At 34.4% G+C, this 11,045-nt stretch overlaps 1 protein-coding gene across 2 annotated transcripts in view; it reads left to right on the top strand.

Annotated features, from left to right (window-relative positions):
• Positions 1 to 11,045, top strand: part of GABRB2 (gamma-aminobutyric acid (GABA) A receptor, beta 2) — a 288,251-nt gene that overhangs the window by 150,976 nt on the left and 126,230 nt on the right. For both annotated transcript variants that reach the window (XM_010855335.1, XM_010855334.1), the window contains exon 6: positions 4,670 to 4,752. In XM_010855335.1, coding sequence (XP_010853637.1) covers positions 4,670 to 4,752 — 83 coding nt within the window. The remainder of the gene's footprint in view (positions 1 to 4,669; positions 4,753 to 11,045) is intronic.

The raw sequence follows: 11,045 nt of genomic DNA, 5'->3' as shown, positions 1-11,045 counted from the left end.
CCATCTCATCCTCTGTCATCCCCTTCTCCTCCTACCCCCAATCCCTCCCAGCATCAGAGTCTTTTCCAATGAGTCAACTCTTCGCATGAGGTGGCCAAAGTACTAGAGTTTCAGTGGTGCTACCAAAAGTATCTCTCGTCATGCATTAGTATTCAGCCCCCCAAAGAAGACACATTTCCAGTTTTAACTATAGACGATTTCTTCAGTTTTCATTTTGGAGGCATCATTAACTGTTTCCTTTGACTGAAAACTGGACTGTCTTCATATATTTCCCAATGGTCTTAAAACTTAACCAGGATAACTGCCTAATGAGTTATTAGCTACATTTCAAAGACTCTTTGAAATGTAGTGATGCTGAGTAATTTAAGGCCCATTAAGGATGTTTATCAGGATTCAGAAAGGCAGGTTCATGAAAAACCCATTAATTATGTTTATTCTGTTGACTTATTCTTAGAGAAATGTAGCTCTGTTATAAATCAGTGTCCCAAGGAATAGATTTTGATGTTGGTCATTGAGCTTTTCTGAATAAAATTTATTCCAAGGTGGCTTCTTCTGTAAGGATGATTTTGACTTCAAATTTGTTTTAGGACTTTTTAAAATAAATTGAATCAGACACTTATATTAGAGAATTGTTTCAAAATCCTTAGTTTGAGAATACTTGTGACCTTGACAATTTTGTTTGTTTTATGTTGTTGTTATTATTATTTTTATTTTAATCTTGGCATAGGCCAGCACCTGGCAAGGTTTTTGAGATACAAATAAAAATAGATGTGGTTTCTGATCTCATAAAACACCTAGAAAATATGCAGATTTGTTACGTCTGTTCAGTTCAGTCTGTACTTTGTCTTAAAATTTGTTAATAAGGATTTCATATACACATATGACATAATGACTCTTTTTGAATATTTATATGTTGGGACATGATTTATATCATAGCTCTGATTTGCTTATAAGGGTGTGAATATTCTACATTTCTTCACCCGTACAAACATATACATATGCCCACTACCAAGTAGCTACTGGTTAAATGAGTTATCACTGTGTCTACTCATTAGCAGTGAGTAATAACAAAAGATGAAGAACATTTAGTGTTACAGATTTTTTTCTTACTTTTATCATCTCATAATAAAGCAATATGGCAGGTTTTTAGTTCATTGTTTCAGGAGCAACCACACATTGGTGCGTGTAAGTGGCTTGTCCCTGGTCACTCATCTTTTTCTGTATTATCAGGATTCCAAGTGGATTATTTTGGCTACAGAATTTCTATTTTAATCCCAACAGGAGACACAAATGCTTATAAACATCAACTAGAAAACATTTATATATATTTTTAGTTAGTTTTATGAAGTTGTTGTTTTTTAGTCAACTAGTCACTAAATCAAGTCTGACTCTCTTATTAACACCGTAGACTGTGGCCTGCCAGGCTCTGTCCATGGGATTTCCCAGGCAAGAACACTGGAGTGGGTTGCCATTTCCTTCTCCAGGGGATCTTCCCAAACCCAGAGATCGAACCCACATCTGTCTCCTGCATTGGCAGGCGGATTCTTTAGCACTGAGCCACCAGGGAAGCCCTTTATGAAGTATGCTATAACATTTAAAAAAAAAAAAAGTGAAACATCAGTGGGAATATGAATGTTGTTGATGTGAGAAAAACACTTTCCTAATACTTCATTTTTAAAGCATAAGTAGAAACCCAATTGCTTTTGCAATAGCATTAGTCAATTTATTTTTCTTGCTCACAGCCCTAGTGTTCACAGATGTTAGTTGCCTTGAATATGCATCAGTGGAAAGCGTAAACCACAGCATATTACAGTAGCAGTTGCAAAATTCACCTCACCTACACAATCAGACATCTATTTTTGACTGTCCCTCTTTATCCTATGTACGCCCTTGTACCTTTCATGTCTTTGGTGTTCATTCTATCAAACAAAGTTAATTTTATCTAGTGTTTCAAGATGAAGATTGTATCTGCTATTTTACTCAAATAGCATGAGAATTTGTATGCCCACTAGGTAGCTAATTTTATTTCCTTTGACAATTTCTCTTCTACACAAGTTCCTCTATGTTAGTGGTAATTCAGTTATATCTACATGTTAAATAAAGACAGTAGACCAGTGAAAAATTTAGCCAAGTATCACATAACCAAAATAAATTGTCCTCTTTTAACCCTGAGCAAATGTGAGTGTTAAAGTTTTATATAATTTTTATAATTTATAAAATAATAAATTATAGACATTTGATCAGTCCCATCGAAAGCAGAAACAATGAGTTTAATAGTAAACTCTTTAACTAGTTATATAATTTAATAAGTAGATTAAGTTTTACTTACTGTTAAAAATATAAAATGAATCTCTAAAACATAAGATATAAGTTTTAAAAAAGAGAAATTATGCAATAAAATAATCCCCCAAATAAAAGATTTATGCACAGCAAAACCAAGTGCTTCATTCTATAATTCATGTCTTTATCCTTTCAACAGATCCCTTTTGATTCTCTTACAATAAATAGAAAAAATTCAGCTTTTAAATGGCTTAAAGTTTACTGAGAAACATCATTCTTACAAAATAGAAATAAGCAAGATAATTTCAGATTGTAATAATTCCTTGAAGAAAATAAATAGCTAAGATGGAGCTTGAGTAAGGCAGATACTTTGGGTGGACTGCTTAAGAAATCCCTTTCAGAAGAGGTGATTTTGAGATGAAGGATAAGGAAAATATAGGGCTTTGTGAGTATCGGGGGTGGGGAAATTCATATTCTAGGCAGAGAGAACAGATGTGAAGACTGGAAATAGTGAGTGACGACTTGGTATGAGATCATATTGAGAAGAAAAGGTTAGGTTATTCAGGTAACAGTACGTCATAGCCAAGATTGGGAATTTTTTGGAAGAGCCTCTAAAAATTTTGAAGAGGAGTGGTAGAATCCTATCTGTGTCTTTAAAATGTCTTACCATTGTATAAATAATAGTAGGGAGGCAGATGGAGAGACTAAGAGACCGAGATCCTATAGTAACACGGAAGTGGGGCAATGGGGCCATGGATGCTGAAGAAGGCAGATGGCTGAGGAGTTGAGGCAGAGAATCCTCCTGGTAAAGGAGAGGAAGGAGTCCAAGATGAACAACAGTCATAGGATGCTCACTTATGACTAAATAGGAAAGCAAAAATTAGCAAAGCACAAACCTTAATGAAGCAGTAATCAAACTAAAGAGGCAGGAACTACTTACAATAACTTATGCGTTTCATCCTACAACAAAGGCGTAAGACGCTTAAACCTGACCAAGGAATTTCATAGATTCAGTCTACCTGGACTGTGTAAGTTGTGCTCAAAACCTTTTCTTTTCTCTTCTTTTCTCTTTCTTTTTTTTTTTTTGGCCATGAAGCATGTGGGATCCTAGCTCCCCAGCAGAGGATCGATTCTGTACCCTCTGCATAGGAAGGCAGATTCGTAACCACTGGGCCATCAGGGAAGCCCAATGCCTGAGACCTTTTAATGAAAAAGGTCAAGCTATGGATTGTTTCTCTCAAGCTAGGGCTGCATTTATTTCTCTGTTTCCAACACACAAGTATAGTGCCTCTCAGAGTAGAGTATGCCAAAGTTCATCAACACCAGTTTTTCCCTTGGTTTTGTTTACCGGATGTAAAGGGCCTGTTATGTATAGGTCCTCTTTTATATTCTTTACATAAATTATTATATTACTTCGTCCAGAAACTGTTAGGTAATTATTATTGTTATTAAAATGCCCCCTTTTTACAGACAAAGAAACTAAGGCTGGTTAGGAGATATTGACCATTTTGATATATATCTCAGTGTTAACAAGGCAGAATTAGGATTCATACCTTTGTCTGTTGTGTTTTAAAGTGTGCTTTTTCATAAAATTATGCTGCCTTATTGATCAGAAACCATACTGATAATCACTTAGGACTGTATGTTTTTTGGCTCTTTCTAGTAGGTCTTCTATTAGTGAAAAGAGAGGTTAGTGAAAAATGATGACAGAGAAATATAAAGACACTGGAGACATATACATCTGTCCCTGATAAATTATAAAGGTACTGTCTGTTTTAGATAAATAATCCTTCCAACCAATAGGAGGAAACTCTCTAAAGGGCTATAGAAAGATTATTCAGGATAGAGCAAATTAGGTGACAGATGAAAAGCTTATTGTGTATTATACTAACACACTTGCAAAGCACTACACTCTGGATAGAAATGTCAAAAATGATGGACCAAAGCTGAGATTGTTGGGAAATTTGATTTTAAGATCTTAAGAAAAGAAGGAGAAAACAAACATGAGTGGAAGACTGAGAGCCACATTGATTTTCTCAATCACCTGTCATGCTTGTAAAATAGAGTCCTGGGATGGCCCCATTCCATCACAAGAGCTTCTGGAGAATAGAAACTGCCTGTTTAATAAATGCTTCCAGGTGATTTGGGGTACCAGGTAGGTAATGGGCCAAATCTTGGGAGAATACTAACTTAGTACACTCTGTTTAATTTACAAAGCATCATGAGGCCCACCAGGGAAAATGACTTTCCAAAGTTGTAGCACTCTTTTTGTTAGAGATTAGGCTAAATCAGGCTCCTTGAGACCCAGTGCTATCTTCTTTGGGACTTAATTTTTCCAGCTCAGTCATGGACCAGCTAACAGCATGTATCACTGATATTTCTTTTCTAGAATCACAACCACAGCTGCCTGTATGATGGACCTGAGGCGGTACCCACTGGATGAACAAAACTGCACCTTGGAAATTGAAAGTTGTAAGTTTTTTGAGAATCCAGCTAGACTGCACTTGGGTTTTAAGATTCTCCTTGGGCATAGATTTCCTACCCTCATTCATTTCAGACCACAGTCCTGTTAGGTTTGTGCTAGCTTGCCAAATTTGGTGGAGGGAGGCACTGGCAATGTCTTCCTTCAATGATGCTGCCACCCTCTTCATCTCATCCTTAAATTCCAGGAGAGAAGTGTAGGGAAGTAGTAATCTAGCAATTAAAGGGAAATGCTAAAGTCTGAACGGAGACTAATGGTTATTTCGGGCATTTATTATATGGAATTGGTGCAGAGAGCTGCACCAATTGGGAAAATAGGTGGAGATGGCAGGATGATACAAGATGCCCTAATTGTCTTTGCCTTTTACAAACATTACCTCTGCAAGTGCAGGGTAAAGGTGGCCTCTGAATTAGTTAATGTGTTCATACATTGTGGCTCGGTGGGTTGTTTTTTGTTTCGAGAAACTATTTTCAGTGAATAAAATGTATTTTATATTCTTGCTGAAGGCTATATGATGAGCAAGTTTGAGGCGTGTGTATTCTGCTTCCTGTGCTGACCTGTTTAGAGTGTTGGTGCTTTCTCTAGGCCACAGTTTTAGCATCCTTCTTGACAATCCAGCTACCTACACTTTTGTGTAGGCTAAAACATTGATTTCATAACCCATTACCATTTCAGAGGTCACACAGTGAGGCCATTTAAGGTAGAGTAGGACTTTGAATCTTTTTTTCTCTGCCAATTTTTTGTGGTGTTTTTATATTTCATCCTATCAAACAATTGGAAACTGATGATTTTATATCCAGCATTCCAAATAATGAGCAGCTTGACTACTTTCCTTATACCCTCTGCCTTTCAGAGGAAGTCAAGCCTTGGCAAGCTGTGCAACTCTAAATCACTGCTTTGAGCAGAAATACAGCATTTATGACACATTCCTGGTATTTTTGCCCATTTCAAAAAATAACTTCGAGGGATAATTAAATTTACATGTACTTTTTGAAAGCCTGATTTCATACTTGTATTTCCAAGTCATCATTGTTTTCACATTAGATCTTTGCTACAAGGAGCTATTTAATGAAATTGGTCTCTGGGATTTTGATCATTTGTTATGTAGATATCTTTCAAATGGCATTGTGTTTTCATAACTTATGATACAGTTTAGAGAATAGTGTTCCTCAAAGTTCCGATTCTTTGGTTGCTTCAAATAGTTGATGTAAGGATAATTTGAAAAAAATTTGTTGCTGTGTACTAGTAATGAATTTTTGTGGTAAGAGCATTTTTTGTGGTAGAATTTGACTGATATTTTAAATAATCATAATTGTACATGATTAAAGCATTTGTACTGGTATTATTTCATTTGAGCCTTTCACAACCCTCATAGGTAAGTAAACAAGGTCTTTTTATTTTAAAAAATACTGATGATGCCTAATAAATAATGCAGTCAACACACAAGTGTTCCATGTCATAGTTCTGACATGAATATTTAAAATTAACATGATAATTCTTTAGACTTTTAGAAAGTTTAAGTTTTATAGAGGGGCTTTTACCTATCTTATTTCAATTCACAACTACCCTGATGAATGATAGAGATTTTTTTCAACTTTTTTGAGAAATTGACATATTGTCAATTGATATAATTGACATGTTGTCAATTGATAAAATTGACATATGACATTATGTGAGCTTCAGATGCACCATGTAATGATTTGTTATGTGTATATATTACAAAATGATCACCACTGTGAGGTTATTTAACACATTCATTGCTTCAAATCGTTATGAGGGGGGTGTGTGTGTGTGAAGAACTTCTAATATTTACTCTCTTAGCAACTTTAAGTACATAGTACAGCCTTATTAGCTATCGTCACCATTCTGTAGATTAGATACTCTGATCTTATTCACCTTATAACTGAAATTTTGTACCTTTTAACTGTTTCTATGAGTTCTTTTTAGATTCCACAGGTAAGTAAGATCATACAAAATTGGTCTTTGATTTATTTCCCTTAACCAGATCCCTCATGGTTCATTCATGTTGTCACAAGCGGCAGGATTTCCTTTTTATGGAAGAATAATATTCCATTGTGTATGTGTGTGTCCGCTTTTCTTTATCCATTCATCCCAACAGTAGACATTTAGGTTGACTCCATGTCTTGGCTATTGTAAAGAATGCCATAATGAACCTGTGCATACAGGAACCTCTTAGCAATAGTGCTTTAATTTCTTTTGGATATGTACCCAGAAGCAGGATTACTGGATCATATGGTAGGTCTGCTTTTAATTTTTTGAGAAACGTCCATGCTGTTTTCCATAGTGACTATACTAATTTATATTCTTATCATTAGTACAGAAGATTCCCTATTCTTCACATTCTAGCTAGCTAGCACTTATCTGTCTTTTTTTTTAATGATGATTATTCTGGCAGGTGTGAGGTGGTTATTCATTGTGGTTTTGATTTGCATTTCTGTGATATAAATTATTTTGCATGGGTTTTCCAGTTTTCCCAACACCTTTTTTTGACTGAGACTTTTCTCTATTGATTGTTCTTAACTCCCTTTCAGATATTAGCTGGCCATAAATGTGAGGGTTTATTTCTGGACTCTCAGTTCTGTTCCATTGGTCTATGTGTGTTTTTATGACAGACCCATTCTGTTTTGATTACTATAGCTTAATAGTATAGTTTAAAATCAGGAGTATGATACACTTCAGTTTTATTATTCTTATTCAAGATTGCTTTAGCTACTCAGGATCTTCTGTCATTCCATACAAATTTTAGGATTGATTGTTCCATTTCTGTAAAAACTTCAGTGAAATTTTGGTAAATGATGTATTGAACCTATAGATGGCTTTGGGTAGTGGACATTTTAACAATACTAATTCTTCTGACTCATGAACATATACTATCTTTCCATTTATTTGCATCTTCTTTAGTTTCTTTCATCAGTGTCTTACAGATTTCATTATGCAGATTTTTAACGTCCTTGATTAAACAGTCTATATTTCTAAGTATTGTGTTGTTTTTGATGCTATTACGAATAGGATTGTTTTCTTTATTTCATTTTCTGACAGTTCGTTGTCAGTGTATAAAATTGCAACTCATTTTTTTTAATGTTAATTTTGTGTACTGCAGCTTTATTGAATTTGTTTCCTTGCAGCTTTTTGGAAATCTTTAAGGTTTTCTATGTGAAAGATCATATCACCTGCAAATAGAGACATTTTTTCTTCTTTCTAATTTTGATATCTTTTATTTCTTTTTCTCTTTCTTGATTGCTATGACAGGGACTTCTAGTACTGTGTTGAATAGAAGTGGTGAGAGTGGACCCCTTATTTCTGGTCTTAGAGGAAAAGCTTTCATCCTTTCATCATTGAGTATGATATGAACTGTGAGCTTATTATATAATGGCCTTTATTATGTTGAGATACATCCCTTCTAACCTAATTTGACAAAGGTTTTTACCATAAAAAAAAAATGTTGATTTTTTTTCCAAATGCTTTTTCTGTATCTGTTGAGTTAATCATATGATTTTTATCTTTCATTTTGATTTCCATGTGCTGAAACATCCTTGTATCCCAGAGATGAATCCTACTTGTTTATGGTGTATGATTTTTCCAGTGGGCTGTTGAATTTGGTTTACTATTATTCTGTTGGGGATTTTTGCATCTATACATGTCAAGAGTATTAGCCTGTAGTTTTCTTTTCTTACAGTATCCTTATCTAGCATTGGTGTCAGGGTAATCCTGGCCTTGTAAAAAAAGTTCAGGAGCATTCCTTTCTCTTTAATTTTTTGGAGGAGTTTGAGAATAATTGGCATTAATTCTTCTTTAAATGCTTGGTAAAATTCACCAGTGAAAGCATTTGTTTCTGGGCTTTTGTTGGGAAGTTTTTCAATGCTGATTTGATCTTCTCACTAATAATTGGTTTGTTTTTATTTTCTATTTCTTCATTTCAGTCTTAGTAAACTGTATGTTTCTAGTAATGTATCCATTTCTTCTAGGTTATTTAACTTACTGGCAAGGTTGAATTTATTGGCATACAGTTGTTCATAGAAGTCTCATCAACCTTTGTGTTTTTTGGTATTAGCTGGAATGTCTTCTCTTTCATTAATCATTTTGTTTACTTTTGCTCTTTCTCATTTTTTCTGGGTTAGCCTAGTTAACAATTGTCAGTTTTTTAATCTTTTCAAATACCCAGCTCTTAATCTTTTCATTTATAATTGTTTTATTTTCATTGGTATCCTGTTCTCTGTAGTGCCAACTTTGAGCCTAGTTTTTTCTTCTTTTCCTGGTTCTTCAAGGTACTTTATTTGAGAACTTAATTTTTTTTATTCATACATGTGTTTATAGCTGCAAACTTTCCTCTTGGAATTGCTTTTGTTGCATTCCCTAAGTTTGTTGTGTTTCTATTTCATTTACCTCAAGAAATGTTTTATTCTCTTTTGGTTTTTTATTTGATAAATTAGTTGTTTAGGATTGAGTTGTTTTATTTTCATGTGTGAGTGAGTTTCCTGTTACTGATTTCTAGTTTCATACCATTGTGGTTGAAAAAGATATTTGATATCATTTCTATCTTATTGAATTTGCTAATCTTGTTTTGTGACCTAGCATATAATCTATATTAGAAAATGTTCTGTGCATGCTTGAGAAGAAGCTGTATCCTATTGCTGTTAGGTCCATTTGTTCTATAGTATTGTTCAAAACCACTCTTTCGTTATTGATTCTCAGTCTGGATGATCTCTCCATTATTAACAGTGGGGAATTGAAGCTATTATTGTATTCCTGTTTATTTCTCCTTTTAGTTTTGTTAGTATTTCCTTTATATATTAAGGTGCTGTGATGTTGCATATATATTTACAGTTGTTATATCTCCTTGATAAATTGACACCTTTATGATTATATAATAATCTTCTTTGTCACCTGTGAGCACTTTAGTTTAATGTCTATAATATATGTGTTACTATTTCTGTCTTTACAACTACAGAAAGAGATGAGAGGAAGTAAAGTGATTTGCCCTCGTTTATGCACCTAATGATTGGCACAATTAATCTGTAGTGATGTGGCAACTAGATTTTGTATGAACTAGATAAACAGGAAGATCCCTATTTTAAAAACTGAGCAGTCTATCCTTATGAAAAATTGGAGTGCATTCATATTTCATCAGGTAGCAAATCTTTGCTATAGAGAATAAGACATAGTGTTATATTAGTAATTTATAAGATGTTATTATAAGTAGGTAGTTAAGCAATCTTATTGAAACAGGTTTAGGATCCTATCTCTTAAACAACTAACTGTGAAGTTGATGCCTGACATTTCACCTTATTTACTATTTCTTTCTGTTAAGCAAACTCTAGATACTCATCTGCTCTTTCTCTCTCTCTATCCTTCTCCTTACTTCCCTTCCTTCCTCTCTCAAATGCTAATGAGCCTAATAGTTGCATTACTAAATCACTATCACCTGTCTCCTTATCAATAATATGTTGGCTCCATTCCAGAGAGAAGGATATAACTTGATTCTGGGAGGCTTGGAGTAGGATAATATTAGGATTGAGTTTATTGTTAATGCATTCATGCTTGTTTCCACTCAATAATTTCTTCATTCATTAAGTATTAATTGAGCAGTAATTATTTACCAGGTATTATTGTAATAAACTCTTAAGACGTACTGGTGAAAAACACAGTATCTCTGCTCCTCTTTATCATGAGGAAGATAGATATTGTTTAAATACATAAGTGAATATAAAAACCACATTAGTGAAAAGTGATACCAAGATGAAATATTTAGTTCTCTAAGATCTTAAAGGAAGATTAAGGCAAGCCCTGAAATAAAGTGCTGAGGAATCTAGAAGGTCAGGATAGTCTGTGCTTACTTTACAACTTTTCTTAAATTTAGAGGGATGGAGAAGCTCTGTAGAACTAATTGGATTTGCTGAACTAAATGGGACCTAATAATATTTATCACCATGTAGGCAGTGAAACTTAATTGTCAAATAAAAAGGAGAAATCCATCTCCAAGTGTTTATATTTTGGATCCAGGTTAAGCTGTGTGCTGGTCTATTTCAGTATATCTATATCTATTTCAGTAGATATACATATAGAATTAAGAACTTAGAGAAAAAAGAGAGCATTGTGTTTCTCCACTCCTAAAGAGAAAAATTCAGAGAAGGCAATGGCACCCCACTCCAGTACTCTTGCCTGGAAAATCCCATGGACAGAGGAGCCTGGTAGGCTGCAGTCCATGGGGTCGCTAAGAGTCGGACACAACTGAGCAACTTCACTTTGACTTTTCACTTTCATG

The sequence above is a fragment of the Bison bison genome, unplaced genomic scaffold (genome assembly GCF_000754665.1).
Source record: "Bison bison bison isolate TAMUID 2011002044 unplaced genomic scaffold, Bison_UMD1.0 scf7180017864363, whole genome shotgun sequence".
NCBI classification, from domain to species: Eukaryota; Metazoa; Chordata; class Mammalia; order Artiodactyla; family Bovidae; genus Bison; species Bison bison.
Note: the sequence above shows the minus strand (reverse complement) of the source record. Positions and strands in the feature narration are given on the sequence as shown.